Source organism: Jatropha curcas, chromosome 3, assembly GCF_041381405.1.
Source record: "Jatropha curcas cultivar XTBG-Jc1 chromosome 3, XTBG_Jcur_1.0, whole genome shotgun sequence".
NCBI classification, from domain to species: domain Eukaryota; kingdom Viridiplantae; phylum Streptophyta; class Magnoliopsida; order Malpighiales; family Euphorbiaceae; genus Jatropha; species Jatropha curcas.
The window spans coordinates 1,703,912-1,718,915 of NC_143153.1; the positions used below are offsets into that span (position 1 = coordinate 1,703,912).

The 15,004-nt window shown below is 33.5% G+C and overlaps 3 protein-coding genes across 5 annotated transcripts; 1 reads left to right on the forward strand and 2 right to left on the reverse strand.

Moving 5' to 3' along the window:
• Positions 1 to 258: 258 nt before the first annotated feature.
• LOC105644975 (cyclin-dependent protein kinase inhibitor SMR6) lies at positions 259 to 1,246 on the reverse strand. The gene has a single exon (XM_012230481.4). It carries the CDS (start codon positions 805 to 807, stop codon positions 490 to 492), a length of 318 nt encoding a protein of 105 aa, XP_012085871.1. The 5' UTR covers positions 808 to 1,246; the 3' UTR covers positions 259 to 489.
• Positions 1,247 to 3,713: 2,467 nt separating this feature from the next.
• On the reverse strand, positions 3,714 to 8,831 carry AOAT2 (alanine-2-oxoglutarate aminotransferase 2). The gene is made up of 14 exons (XM_012230080.4): positions 8,568 to 8,831; positions 7,839 to 8,018; positions 7,211 to 7,276; positions 6,991 to 7,108; positions 6,426 to 6,507; positions 6,245 to 6,332; positions 5,915 to 6,073; positions 5,397 to 5,570; positions 5,177 to 5,308; positions 4,975 to 5,040; positions 4,778 to 4,842; positions 4,384 to 4,475; positions 4,121 to 4,277; positions 3,714 to 3,996 (listed from the first exon to the last, which is right to left on the reverse strand). The coding sequence occupies exons 2-14, from the start codon at positions 7,953 to 7,955 to the stop codon at positions 3,867 to 3,869; spliced, it is 1,446 nt and encodes a 481-aa protein (XP_012085470.1). The 5' UTR covers positions 7,956 to 8,018; positions 8,568 to 8,831; the 3' UTR covers positions 3,714 to 3,866.
• A 2,352-nt stretch (positions 8,832 to 11,183) lies between these two features.
• On the forward strand, positions 11,184 to 14,958 carry LOC105644651 (ribose-phosphate pyrophosphokinase 4). Of its 3 annotated transcripts, XM_089719083.1 has the most exons (7): positions 11,189 to 11,742; positions 11,842 to 12,157; positions 12,295 to 12,390; positions 12,640 to 12,708; positions 13,155 to 13,283; positions 13,654 to 13,753; positions 14,401 to 14,958. In XM_089719083.1, exons 1-7 carry the CDS (start codon positions 11,354 to 11,356, stop codon positions 14,532 to 14,534), a joined length of 1,233 nt encoding a protein of 410 aa, XP_089575209.1. In that variant the 5' UTR covers positions 11,189 to 11,353; the 3' UTR covers positions 14,535 to 14,958. The 3 variants fall into 3 exon arrangements, with proteins under 3 accessions (XP_089575211.1, XP_089575210.1, XP_089575209.1); XM_089719085.1 differs by lacking the exon at positions 13,654 to 13,753 and having other exon boundaries at positions 11,184 to 11,742; XM_089719084.1 differs by lacking the exon at positions 12,295 to 12,390 and having other exon boundaries at positions 11,188 to 11,742.
• Positions 14,959 to 15,004: the final 46 nt, after the last annotated feature.

The window sequence follows — 15,004 nt, forward strand, 5'->3', positions numbered from 1 at the left end:
ATATGTTAATAATGAGGGATCGATATGCAGTATACATTCAAAACGAATTTGTTTTTTTATTGCAATAACCTCAAACTAATAAAATAAAAGTCTAGGATAATAGTTTTTTGAAGGAGAACAAAGAATGATTCATGAGGAACCAATGGAAAAGAAAAAGAAACACATACACACACAAAAATGGTAAATTAGATAGCGTTGTTAACAATTAGCCATAACAAGAAGCTTGCGGGAGAGAAACAAATCAGTAAAGGACCTTGCTAAATTAACTGTAGTAGTAGCTTTTATTACTTATACAAGCTGTACACAAGCTCCTCTATCTCCTAAACACTAAAAAGTGCCCTAAACTCAAAAACCCAAAAATAAAAACAGACTATAAACTCTAAAGGCACCAAAAAAAAGAAAGCAAATCTCATGAATAGGCATTTTTTATCATGATGACGATGATGATGATGATGATGATGATGATGATGATATATAGAAATATATCAATCAGTTAGCCCTTTCGACATGACGTATAAAAACAGTATCCAAGTCAGGAGGAGTAAAGAACTCTCTAACGCCATTATAATTACATTTCAACGTAGCCTTTCGTTTCTTTGGAGCCGGCGGGCACGTAAGTCTAGCCGAAATTCTCGATTCTTCGCTGGTCGGAGTTGTTGAACAGTCATGATCACTTTCGCTTTCTTTGTCAACTGGATTTGTATATATCTTCTTTAATGGCGCTCTTAAAGGAATTCCTGCAATTACCCATTTCTTACAATCCAATTCTAACCCATTATCCACTTGAGGCTTACCTGAAAAACCCATGTTTTGGATCCAAGAAAATAACTAACAAAACCTTTATAAGTAATATAGAAACAGAATATAGGAGAGCGTGAGGAATAAAGAGCAAAAGTATAATTAAAGATTAGGTTTTTGATCTTGTAGCGATTGGTTGAGAATCAAAAGAAACAAGAAGGAAAGCGAATTCCAGAACAAGAAAAAGAAAAGAAAGGTAAAGAAAGAAAGGTGTAAAAGAAAATGGAAAGGTAGCTAGTTTGGAGGTGAAGGGACGTATATCAGTCTACCAGAAAGAGAGAGGAGAGGTTAATTAATGGAATGAAGAGAAAAGAAATTGAAAAAGAAAAGAAAATATAGCATATGAGAGCTTTAAATGAGGGAAGTGTAATGTTCAATGTTCTGTTTAAACCAATTAGATATAGAGAGAGAAAGAGAACCCGAGGAAACTCGTGACATAAGCTGATTCAAGATTAATATATAACTCAAGACTTTATAGAGATAGAAAGTAGAAAGAACGATAGAGAAAGTGCCCGTGAAATTTGCTGACCGCGGGCAGCTGCTACTGCAACCCTGAGATTGACTCGGAGTTTTTGGCGCCAAGTTTTTTGGGCTGGTATGGAGATTGTCATCATTCATTAATAATAAAATTTATAATTATATACTACGATAATTAGTGTGGTGATAAAAAAAATATAATTATTTGTCGATAAAACTACTATCATTCTAATTATTTTTAATATTAAATATTATTTTTCGTATTAACACTGAATCCTATCAAATAAATATAATTCTTCTGTCTTACAATATTATCTTAGTTTGAGTTGCAAATAGATTAAAAAAATTTAGTTAGAATAGTATATCTTGTTAAAATTAAACGGTCCATATTAAATTGTCTTTGAAATTAATCAAACTATAATCAAATATTTGCTTAACTAGAGTTTTCTTGTAAGATCAAATGTTTATATTTTAATTTTATTTATCAAGATTTAATTAATGATAGCATAGTTTGATTATTATATTTATAAAAAGAAACATTTTAAATTAGGATAAAATAATAAACTTTCTGAAAAATGAAATAAAACAACAATTTAAGATAAATGATAAAGAAAAGCATGATAAAAATTATGGAACGGAAGGAGTATATGTTTTGAAACTAAACATACTTATATAAATAAAGATCAAGAATTTAAACTAAGAGAATCTTATTCTTAAAGAATTTGTTTTGCACCACAAAAAAAAAAAAAAATGATGTCTATAATCAAGAGTACATAAGATTCTGTTCTTAATTCATTTAATGATTAAGAACCTAATCAAGCTTTGTCACTGTTAACAAAATAAGACTAAAAGACACGAAACCAAATTGTGGTTTTCATAAAATTTATCTTATTCTATTGTAATGTGATGTGGCTATGGCATGAAGCATAGTTTGGTTTGATGGGGATGTGAGTGAGTTGAATGTTAGTGCTTGTACGAGTTGCAAAATAGCAGGCTTTTACTCAGATAAACCCAGAAGGAAAAATTTCCTTTGCAAAAAAAAAAAATAAAATAAATAAAAAATAAAAAATAAAAAAAAAATAAAAAAAATAAAAAAAAACTTTATCTTTGCTGTACTCTGTGCAAGTAATGTGTTTAGGTTTCCTCTTTTGGTTTCTTGTGGCTAATAAAGGAGTTCTGGATAAGTTAAAAGCAGATTTCCAAACTCGTGTATCTGCTGCAACAGCAGTAGAGATGACATAGTCTTACTCTTTTTGACTATTGTCCAATTCTCTTTTAATGGGATGTACAAACAATATTTCCCATAAAAGGCTTCACTAATTGGAGAATTTCAGATTAAATGTTATATGATTTGAATTGGAATTATGGAAATAGGGGAGTTGATAACCTATTAAAAGTCCCTCAACAAAATTCTCAAATTTTTTTTTTAAAGAAAAAAAAAAAAGAAAAAACAGAGTTCCTCAGTAAATGGAGATGTTACAATTATAGATAAGCTAAAAGGTTTCATTTCGTTTCCAAAAGTTGCTTTCTTATATTCTATGCTATTTTTTTCATTGGTGAGTTACTTTTTTATATTCGATATTCCATGCTTTCATATGGACTTGTATTCATTTCCCCTACAGCTCCCGAAAGCACTTTGCACCTTTTTAGATGTGAAATCTTAGTAAAAGCTTCATTCTGCTTTGGAGAATTAGACAGTTTTCTGATTGTAACTTGCAGTTGGCAAAGTTAATGTAGGTCCTCCTCAGCTGTACCATCACACCTAATCCTGCTTTTCATTCCCATCCACACCTCTCCTACCTAAATTTAATCCATAATTCATTCTAAAGACACTCTACAACTACTAGTTGAAAGAACTTCGAAAGTCTTTACAAAAAATAGATGAATCAGAGTTAATATTTTCGAATAAAATGATTCTTAATGCCAAGTTTATCGAAGGTATGTTTAGTTAGAGGTCATTAAAGTTTGTTTTTCAAAACAAATTATATTTATGATCATAAATACTCCTAATTAAACAGCTTTCTCTAACAGCTAAAATGGTATTTTCAGGGAAAAAAACAGATTCAATCTCAATGACAGACATGGTAATTAGTTTGCGGAGAACTAGAAGGTAGAGTTCTTCACCTACGGTTTTATTTCTCATTTACTGGAAGCACCAAGGAGGCAAGAACTGTATTTATTTTGAAGCAGGAATGGAGTGAAATTGGTCAAGTACAGTTAAAAATCCTGAGGCAACCTAATGGTTTTATAAATGTTTATCTGTCAACTGCATGCCTTCAAGTGGGCCCAGGACCAACAGAGATTGGCAATTTGAATTGGCAGTAGTAGTAGGATAGAAAATACGAGCTAGCTTTATCTATTAATTTAGTTTTTAAATTATAGCAACTTGCTTGCTTTTCCTTGAAGCTGCAGTTGAATCACATATAACACGGTAGAGATGCCATAATATAATGAAGATCGAAATAGAATTGTGAGAGAAATATTTCAACAGAGCCGAGTTTATGCGAAATGTAAGAAATTCAAGGAGCATTTACCAAATGGTGTGCGATAGCCACAAAATATGATACAATATATGGAGGTTTAAACATTGCTTACATCCTTGAATAACCCGTATGATCTTCATATTGCTCCATGAACTCATCATTGAACTTTTTGAAACTGGACATAATTGCCGGCATTTCTTCCTCAGCCGGTAAAATGGTTGTTCTTAAATGAAAGACCCTACAAGGGAAACGTAGCCCATTAGATAGTGCCACTTTTGCTCTGCTTAGAGATAGAATATGACACCAAAAACATGCGCAAGCATAGAAGGCATCAATTTAAATAAAAATACTGTAATAAATACCCTTCTTTTTGTCCAAATCCGGAACCAGGAACGGTGGAAATGCCAGTAGCTTCCAAAAGCTTAAGACAGTAGAAAACATCAGGAACTTTTCCAAGCCTTTTAGCAGCCTCTATTGCTTTAGGTGGCAACCGTATTTGAGGAAATGAATACATAGCACCTATGATCAAAATTTATAATGTTCATATGACAACCAACAACTGTAAAATGGAAGGAATCCTTTGAAATGCAAAAGTTTTGTATATTTAAGAAAAACAACTATTTACCTTCTGTGAAATTGCAAACTACATTTCTGCAGCTGTTGAATCCGTCGGTCATTAGCCTTGCTCTTCTCCTCAGCGATTCAAGGATTCCTTTGCTGCATGTGATGATGTATATAAAACACGGTTATTCACTATTCAAAACAGCCATCTTATTGACTTGATGACAGACATTAACATCCAAGAAGTCAAACATCTTATATTTTCCCGTATATTATGCACGCACTGAAAATGTCCGCTATGTTAATGAACAAAAACAGTTCTTCGATAACTAATCCATCAAAAGCTTCAACTTGAAAACAGAAAGCCGTATCAGATTTTGCTATTCATTTCATCAACTCATCAAAAAGAGTAACTGTTATTTATGAGTAAAGCACAAACTAAGTCTCAGCAGGCATACCCTTCCCTAACAAACTGGTCATATGAAATATCTCCAGGTTTGGGTGGATTGACCATCAGACCCATCTGTGAACATAAAGAAAGAAAAGGAATTATTTAAGTATTAATTCGAACCACTTTTATAAATAATTATAGCAGCATAATCAAACACCCAGTAACCTATAATTATTGCAGCTGGCAAATTTAGGTCCAACTTACAAATATCTGAGCAGGCACATTTGGACTGAGTGACACAGATGCCACCTTATAAATCTCATCAACTGTCTGCAGAATCAAACCATGATAAACAAAAATGAATAGAAGCAAACCTTTGAGCATGTCTGAACTAGTATTTGCAAAAATGTCTAGTTTGCAACTCAAGAAACCCTGAATACTTATTGAGCATTGAAAAGAAGCAAACCTTAGGTGGAATGTTGGTCATTTCAAAGTATCCACCCCGCTGCCCGCATTCACCCCAATATCCTTTGGACACTGTGTGGAAAGAAACAAGCTGAACTTCCTTGCTTATGGGTGGCCCCATATCCAGCAAAACCTGCAAACATCATGAGGAAAATAGAGCATAAGTACCAGTTAAACCATGGAAAACAAATAGTTAGATATAGCAATAAGAGAATATTTACCTTTCTAGCACTAATAAAGGGGCGCTCATCCTGGTATATGTTCTGCTGATAAACTTCATCTCCAAGAAGGGCCAAGTTCTCTTGGTAACAAAAGCGCAAAATTTCCCTCAAATTAGCTTCACTAAGACACTGACCAGTGGGGTTACCTGGGTTAATAATCACCATTGCTCTTACCTGATCAGTGATCAATTCCAAAATATATGAGATTTAGTCAGCAATACTGAACATTACAAGAAAGTTGGCTCAGGAGTTCAACTAATAAAAGCACATGCCAAAAGAAAGTTAGATGATATCAAATGCAGAAGAACAGTAAAAGAATCTTCAATACATGAACTTCAATGGGTGATAGTTCAAAGCACCAAGCAAGACAAGCCAGAACTAAAATCTGAAGAGTTTAAAAAAGAGGAACAAAGCTGTTCTCCTATCCATCCATTTATCCACTTTTCAAGTTTCATCTTTAGGTTCCAAATAGATTTCAGATATTTATATATTTACATAAGGAGTCAAAGCATACTAACAGTTATTCCTTTAGCACGAGCTTCAGCAACTGCATGCCGCAGGTCATTAATGTCAAGACCCCAATTTGCTGTCTCTTCCAGGTAATATGGTACGAGGGAACCACCAAACAGAGATATGGCAGCAGAGTAAAGTGGGTATTGTGGGACTGGAACCAAAATCTGAAAAATAAACAAATTTTCATGAAGGATATGTCCTGAAATGGCATTGAGTTTAAGGAAAAGATCAAGCATAATCAAAGATGAAAGAAGGACGACAAAATGAAACAGTAAAAACACATATTACCAAGAGTTGCAATATATATTTTCACTCATTATAGGAAAGTCTATTACCCCATCACCTTCACCACGGATTATTGTATTCAAGAGCTGCATTACTCCTTTGCTAGCACCATCGGTGAGAAATATATGTTCTGGATCACTGTCAATAAAGCAGGATCAGTAAACCCCTTCAGCTCACAACTTAGTAGCAAAGATAAAAGGAATAGGAAGAAAAATAATAAGTGTATATTACCTTGGATATCCATCACGCCTTTCAATGAACTCTGCCACCTCCTTTCTTATTCCTGGCATACCTCGGGAGTCACTGTAAGCACCTAAACAGATGATAAAATGTACTCATCACATAATTCGCATAAGAGCTTCATCATGGTGGAATTTCATTCTATTAGATAGATATGTAGAAATAGAGACAACCATGAACTTGCTTTAAGGCATGCTGAAAAGGGAATTGCAAAGAGAGAATTAGAAATTGGGGAAGCTGGATTTTTAACAATGCTTTGCAAGTACATGCAAGACTGCAAGAAGAGGTCATCAAGGTGGAGGAAAAAAATAGAACCAATCAAGGAAAATTATCACCATTCAGCATAAAATGTGGCTCTTAACAAATTGGATAATAGAAAAAGTCAGACTATCCGCACAACCATTGTTTAATTAGTTTGATTTTCTCATTAAATAAGTTACATAACAACAATCCATCTCCACTTGCATACGACATATTGAGACTTGGCAGTGTTGCTTCAGACCATTTAATCTTTTTTTCTATGATAACATGAGTACAAAGCAGGCCAAAATGATACCTAGACCACCAGAAGTCAGTGAAAGATAATATTTAGCTCTTGCAATTGCATCTGCAGGGAACATCAGTCCTACATTAGGATCATCTAGTAGAAATGGAGCTTGGCACAGAGCAACAACCTACAATAGAATATAGACAACAATAGAATATTTATTTATTCAACTCAGACAGCATAGACAATAATGCCTAATATACACTGATAAAAATAATGGCAAATGTACCTGACGAGGAAAAGTAAGCGGCTTTTGTCCTAAAGCATGGGGGTTGCCCACATTTGTGAAAATAATCTATGGAAGGAAACTTGAACTGGTGAGGCTTAGAGAACCATGTAGACAGGATAATATCATTTAATGTGAAATAATCAAGTTGTTTATGAAATTTGAACTAATTAACCATTAAAATTTAGAAGGCACAATTCTAATACTGTTTGCTCAAGTCGTCTTTATAAGGGAATAAAAGAAAACTGATAAATATTCTACTACACTACTATGATATCAAAATTTCGGCTAGAAATTTGAGTCTTCCATTTTGAAACAAAATGCAATTGCAAACAATTATTAAGTTCTATTATCAAATTAAATGCAGATTATAAGCATAAAAGCAAATGCCAAAATAAGGAGTCCATGCTAATACCAAAATATGCAATTCTCCCATGAATTCAAAAGAAAATCCACATATTCTAGTTAATTGCAAATTGAAGCAAGACTAATGGAAAGCCTCTAAACGACAAGGCTGACCAATTTTTCAAAGAGCAAGAAAGGCAAAAAAATAATAATGAAAAACACATTCCTTAAGAAAGCTCAAGTGTATGAGTGTATCAAATAGCTCAGGTATATCAAATATGTGTACCCTCTTTCCTTCCTTTTGAAGCTCAGAAGCTCGAAGATACAGCTCTCCTCTGACAGCATATTGAACCTTCTTCACATTTTCATTCAAAGATTCATAGTCTAACGGTTTAGGCGCCATGGTGTATAATAGTTTACCCTCCTTTTTGAAAAAACGAGAAAAACAGGAAACTCAGTTCCTAACCTGAAAATTTTACTGGAATGCATTAGAATATAAACAAAACAAGCCATCAAGTGAAATACAAATACGGCCATACCATACCGCACTACTCTTTTAATCCTCAAGAAAATGACTCAGTGTAAAAATCCATTTTTCATCAAGAACCCACTAGCATGATTTGAACCAAAATACCTCAAACAACTAGCATTACAATATACACAGATGAAAATAATCACACGAACAAAAATAGAATAAGAAATTTCAAATCCAAATTTTCAAGACTACAACTTTCCAAAAATCAGACTGAATAACAAACAAACCAACGATCTCTACCCATTCTTTTTAGCATGTAGGTTTTCTTTTTAAAAAAAAAGAAAAAGAAAAAAACAACAAATATCAAATTCAGAATTCAAAATCAAGCAACGTATGAGTTCCCACAACCCAAAAACACCCATTTAACCGTTGGCGATCACCAACTACTACAAGAATCTGATAGCGGAGATGAACGATTCAAATTAATGATTTGATAATAACAATAATAATAATAGATATACAGTAGAAATGGGTCGGTACCTGCAAAGTCAGCTGCGAGTTTTCCAGTGAACTCCCGTGAACTAAAGCCAAGTGTTTCTCTAATCCACAAGAGAAAGAACGTGTAACTGGAAAATATTACTAGTATTTTTGTGTCAGCCAAATAATATTAGTATTTATGTGGCATGACAAAAACACAATGGCAACACCAGAGCCACTGAAAAATGGCAGATTGGATTATTTAGTCCTTTTGATTTTTGGAAACAAAAGGATAAACTTTTTGATACAGTAATTGTGGTGTAGCTTCAAAGTATGAGTTATTGGTCGATAACGAGTTCCTGGTCCGGGGATTTTATTGTCTTATCATTGCAATGTCTCTATCAGAATTTGCAGAGACTAAATATTGACATCGGCGTGAGTTACCTATGCAACTGAATTTAATTGCTATGTTCGGAAATAAAAGTTTAATATTTTGAATATAATTATTAAAACAAATGTAATATAATATTTATAATAATGTTAAGAACACAATTTTTATAATGTAATATTTGAAGTAACGAGTAGAGATTGAAAGTCTTTCATGAAATATTATCTTTAGCATTTATTAGAGGTAAAAATTTGTTGGAGATAAAAGTATAATTTCCCTAATCCAATTGGCTCTTACTAATGTTTCATTTTCTTTGGACAGGCCTATAATATTATAAATGGAATTCATTTTTTAAACCTTTTATAGATAAACAACTGACATGGATGGATTAGATACCAATCTAATCACGATAACCTTAAGATGGATATATAATTAATTAATTACTAATAATGTTTAGGAAAAATAATTAATTAACATGCGAGCATTTCTATTTTTAAAAACTAATAATAACGTCTTTAATCTATAATTCTGTTAACAATTTCATCATTTCATTCAAAATAGTCTCTTTTTTTTTAATTGGCAATTAATTACGAAATTGAATTTTGAATTATAGTCAAATTAACAATGAAACCTATAATTTATGATACTTTAGTTCTTATTTTATGATTTTATTAGCATTTTAATATTTTTATTTTGCATGAAATAATCAAAATTATTAATCTCGTAGGCAGTTTTTTAAAATAAAAAATCCCATGTATTAATTTGACTATCAGCCGTGGATGTTTTCCCTAATGTTTAAAAAGTCCATAAAGCCAGCGGATTGTTTTTTATTAATTTTAATCTTTTTAAAATTAAAAAGGGTCATTGCAGACTTGCCACTTGTGGTGCTTTATTTTCTAATGATAGATACCTTGTAAGCCCAAATATTTAGACAGGCTTATTTTTACTTGGGCTTTCTTTTGAACAACTATGCCTGTGGCAACTTTTACTTTTTTGAGCCCATTATATAGATCGGTCCAGTCTTGTCTCTACAAGCTCATCAACTTGGAGGCCCAACTAAAGAATAGGGGCCACACCATCATACCCATAAGAATCCAACAGGGATATTACTATTTTGTTTAAAGCTCTACCAAAATGTTGCGCGGACTTTGACATTATTATTATCATTTTTGAAGGAAAGGATAATTTTATTTCAAAAAATAAAGACTTACATGATTAAGAGCAATAGCTTCGATATCATGAGAAAGCTCATACCATCACACTGAGGCACAGTCTAATAATAAATATATATACAATCTGATAATATATTTAGATTCGATTTCATCACTAAAAAAAAAAAAAAAAAAAGCTCGGACTATAATTGAAAACTATCATAAAAGAAAGCAACTGTAACTTGGATCAATTTCGTCCATATATGAATTTTCAATAATATTAAAAAGTTCTTAGCATCCTTCATTATTTTTGAGTCAAAAACAAAATTTTCACCTCCAAATTTCCTTTATTAATTTCATTTTCTTTTCCCTCTTAACGCTTTCTTTACATAACAATAATATTTGATAGTTTTATATACTTGAATTATCCGCTTTGGATCAAGTCAATTCCATCGAAATGTCACCCATTTTAGGATTTTCATTAAATGAGCACGCTTAAATCTGAAGTTCTTCAAACTCTCCAACCCATTCCATTAAAAGGCGCCTCTGATGATTAATTTTTCAATTTTTGATTTATTCATATATCCCGCATTTTACTACTCATAGCTAACATGCCATTCTAAAAACTAGCAAAGAACTTCGCTCTACCCGCCCTCTTAAGATCGCTTACTAGTTCGGGATGTCATAGATGATATGCACTAAGTTTCTTAAACGAACAACACATTCCTAGAAAAAAATAATACATGTGGCTCTCTCTATATTTTTCTTTTTCTTATATGGATAATGTGTGTCTGATTAGCTTCACACTTTCCTTATATATCAAAAACACATGTTTAGTCATGTGTATATATAACTCTCAATAATCAATTGAAATTTATTTATAAAAAACAACAAAAACATTAAGAAAAATATATTGTTAATAACGTAAGAAAGGATACTCATGTTATTAGCCATTGATTGTTGCAATTTTTGATTATTTTCTTCTTATTTCATTTCAAGTATGTCATTTTTGTAGCTTTTAGGCAATTTTGAAATAAAAGAATGTTGCTAGATGTCTTAATGGTCATTTCATCGAAATCATTCTATTGGAGGAATAATATTTGCCGCCTCCGTGTTCTATTTCCCATATCTAAGACACTAAAATGAAACGTCCCTACGCAGAGTCAACCAATAACGCAAAAAACGTGCCTTTATATACCAGCAGAAGGAAGTAGTTCATTCTTCAACTGCAAATTGCAGTCTTTTACGATTCTAAACAACCACATAACATATACACTGAGAGAGCGCCACCTAGCACTCACCCGCCACACATGGCGGCCACTTCACCATTCCAATCCCAACTCAAAAACCTCTGCAATAACACCGCCGCTGCCTCCGCCAAAATCACCAAGGATTCGTGTCTTTTTGCAGTCAACTTATCAAAACCCAAATCTTTAACTAACCGTATCATTATAAGATGCGATAATCATCCGCAAAATTTGAACGCGGGATTTCTTTCCGGAACCGATCACATTCCTTCAATTCAAAGCTCCTCTCTTTCCCTTTCCTCTTCTGTTTCAATGGCCGCTACTTCTGCTTCTGAATCAGCCTCCAAGAATGTGAAAAAGGTTTGTCTTTTCTACTGCGACGAGACTAGGGCATTGGCCGAGCGTGTCGCGGGGGAGTCCGACGCTATCGAGCTCCGCTCCATCAGCTGGAGGTGATCTTATCATTTATCGTTTATCATTTCCACTTTATACATTGAATGAGTGAAATTGGAGATAGCTTTTTCGATAAATTAGATGTGAATTAATTGTAGGACATTTGAAGATGGATTCCCCAATTTATTTATACCTAATGCGCAAGCGATTCGCGGGCAACACGTAGCTTTTCTGGCCTCGTTTAGTTCTCCAAAAGTGATTTTTGAGCAGCTGTCGATAATTTACGCATTGCCCAAATTGTTCATTTCTTCTTTCACCCTTGTCCTTCCATTTTTTCCCACTGGAACATCTGAGCGAATGGAAGATGAAGGAGATGTTGCCACTGCATTTACTCTAGCTAGGATCTTGTCTAACATACCAACTTCAAGGGGAGGTCCTACTAGCATAGTGACTTTCGATATCCATGCCTTGCAGGTTCTTGGTTAATATTTGTTGTTTGGTTTAACTTGTGCTTTTGTGGGTTTTTTCCCTTGAGCCTTTTTTTTTTTTTTTTTTTTTTGCCAATTTAATCATATTATTATTATTATTATTATTATTATTATTGAATTCAGGAGAGATTCTACTTTGGTGATAATATTTTACCTTGCTTTGAGAGTGGAATACCTTTGCTTAAAAATCGGCTCCAGCAGCTCCCTGATTCTGATAATGTAAGGCTTTGTTATGGTAGGCAATGTGAGAGAGAGAGAGAGAGACATAAATTTTTATCATTCCTCTTTTATTTAGGATTGGTGCTTCTGTTTTTGAGGTGTTCTTCATGAAAGTACTGATATGGTGTGACTATCATGAATGCAAATTATTTACTTTAATTGGTTTTATGGTAGCTGGTGATTATTCTTTGATGACATTGATTATTATTTCTCATGCTGTGAAAATATGCTGCTACCTTTAAATTTCAGATAGCAATAGCTTTTCCTGATGATGGTGCATGGAAACGATTTCACAAGCAGCTGCAGCATTTCCCCACGGTATTGCAATAACTGATACCGTATTTTGTTTGTAATTGCATTTGTCATATCTGGAGTTGAGAAATGCCTTTCTGTGGATTTCTAATTTTATCCTTCTGTTTATCCTTGTGCATTCTTGTGTACTACAGTGTTTATTTATTCCCATTTAATGATTAATGAAACTGCATTTGGCAAACTGGTTGCTTTCTTCCTAAAAGTACATGGGAATCTGATTATCAGGCTGGACATCTAGAGTATGCAATGAATTTAATCAGTTCATTTTTTTGTGCTACTCAAATCTGTTTATGTAACCTAAGCTGTGCGACTAAATATTTTTCTGTTCTACTATTATATCATCCATGTGTAATTCTTACATCTATTCTACAATTTCATATGTTCTTGTAAGTTATCATGCTTTTATCTCACATTGGGCTGACTGTGCAAATCTTTTACCCTGTTACGTACAGATTGTTTGTGCTAAAGTTCGGGAAGGAAACAAAAGAATCGTGCGTATTAAGGAGGGGAACCCTCAAGGAAGACACATTGTGATTGTTGATGATTTGGTTCAGTCAGGCGGCACTCTTGTTGAATGCCAGGTATTTGATGCCTATACGGATTTCTTTTTCTACTGTTTTGACCATCCTTTTATGTTTGAGGTTCTAATTATGAATGTCAAATACTTGCATGTTTGTTGTGGAATACAAAATGTGACATGATAAAGAGTGGAAAATCATCTTACATAATGAACATTTAGGAAATCTTGGGTTTGGTATCGCAACATGGGAGTTACTTTTTGCTGGACAAATTGTACATGGTGAACTGTTTGTTTCTTAAACATATTTAAGGTTTTTTCTGATGTTGTACCTCCTTACATTGACAGAGAGAGAGAGAGAAGAATTTCTTTTAAAGCTAACCTTATGTAGTTTGAATTCAGATAATTATTCCATTTGTCCTCCTGTTTTGTAGAAAGTATTGGCCAACCATGGAGCATCAAGAATAAGTGCATATGTTACACATGGGATTTTTCCTAATAGGTCGTGGGAACGCTTTGAATTTGATAATGGAGGTATCACATGCATCTTGTCAATTGCTACTTAACCTTTGGAGCCACATATCATTTTTTTTTTTTTTTTTTGTCTTTAACCGCAAGTTTATAAGAGGGCAGATGATAGATGAAAGTTCTGTTTGGAAAATTTTGAAATATGACATTACTTTCTTTGTATTTACAATTTCCACATGATGCCTGTCTTGATCAAGTGGCATTACTTTCTTTGTGAACAATTTCCGCATGATGCCTGTCTTGATCAAGTGGCATTACTTTCTTTGTGAGCAATTTCCACATGATGCCTGTCTCAGTCAAATTTCAAATCTTGCAACATATTATGATGCTAGAGTGAAACAGATATGGGTTTAATTTACACTTTTTGTTGTTTCTTCCATAGTTAATTTATCGAGAACTTTGGCCGTATATTTCCACCTTTTATAGTTTGTGATGGAGTAATACTCTGATGAATAATGTTTACAGAACTGAAAAGTTACTGCATAATTTTTACTCTCCATGAATTGTTTCCCCTTGTCATGCCAAGCTCACAGGTGGGATTGGGTTTATATGTATGAATTGCCAAATCAAAGAGTGAGAAAGTTCTACAAGAACATATGTAGCATTTTCCTTTAAGGTCCTCTGAAGTCTTTCTAATTTCTTTAATTATACAGGTCATCCAGGGAATGGGCTGACCTACTTCTGGATTACTGATTCTTGCCCATTCACAGTGAAAGAAGTGATGAACAAGCCACCATTTGAAGTTATTAGCCTTGCCAGTTCGATAGCTGCTGCACTTCAGATCTGAAGGCATCTAATGATCTTAACATAGTTGACAAGCCGTGGAAATTGTTCATACTCCGAGGATTTTTCGTCCCTCTTAAATGTTTAACTTTGATCCAATCTTTCATCTTTCATTTTATGTTCTATTCAAGTGATGGTGAGTGCTTGTATATACATTATGAGATGGAAACTCTTAAGCCAGCAGATGGGAAATTCTGCTTTGATGGAATCTGGTGGTCTTCAATGAACAAAATTTCTCTCCTTTTCGTGGCAACCGGTTGATCCTGTCAGTGGTGTGGTGTTCTGCTGTGAGCGAGGAAGTAATTTTTTCTTGTCTATATCTAGTTAGATATCAATATGTTGTGATTTGCAATTTGTAATTTGCATATCACGACAAAATAGGGAGTAATAAGCTTTGACTTTGATTTTTATGAAACTGATTTTATTTATCTTCCTATGCTCAAGGTACTAAAACAAATCAAATTACTAGAAATA

Excerpts from the sequence above, each read along its gene's own strand:
- LOC105644975 (XM_012230481.4), bottom strand. The coding sequence starts at position 807 with ATGGGTTTTTCAGGTAAGCCTCAAGTGGATAATGGGTTAGAATTGGAT.
- AOAT2 (XM_012230080.4), bottom strand. The coding sequence starts at position 7,955 with ATGGCGCCTAAACCGTTAGACTATGAATCTTTGAATGAAAATGTGAAG. Across the intron at positions 6,333-6,425 it reads AGGCGTGATGGATATCCAAG|TGATCCAGAACATATATTTC; the intron begins GTAATATACACT and ends CTTTATTGACAG. Across the intron at positions 4,843-4,974 it reads ATGTGCCTGCTCAGATATTT|ATGGGTCTGATGGTCAATCC; the intron begins GTAAGTTGGACC and ends TTATGTTCACAG.
- LOC105644651 (XM_089719083.1), top strand. The coding sequence starts at position 11,354 with ATGGCGGCCACTTCACCATTCCAATCCCAACTCAAAAACCTCTGCAAT. Across the intron at positions 11,743-11,841 it reads CTCCGCTCCATCAGCTGGAG|GACATTTGAAGATGGATTCC; the intron begins GTGATCTTATCA and ends AATTAATTGTAG. Across the intron at positions 12,391-12,639 it reads AGCTCCCTGATTCTGATAAT|ATAGCAATAGCTTTTCCTGA; the intron begins GTAAGGCTTTGT and ends TTTAAATTTCAG.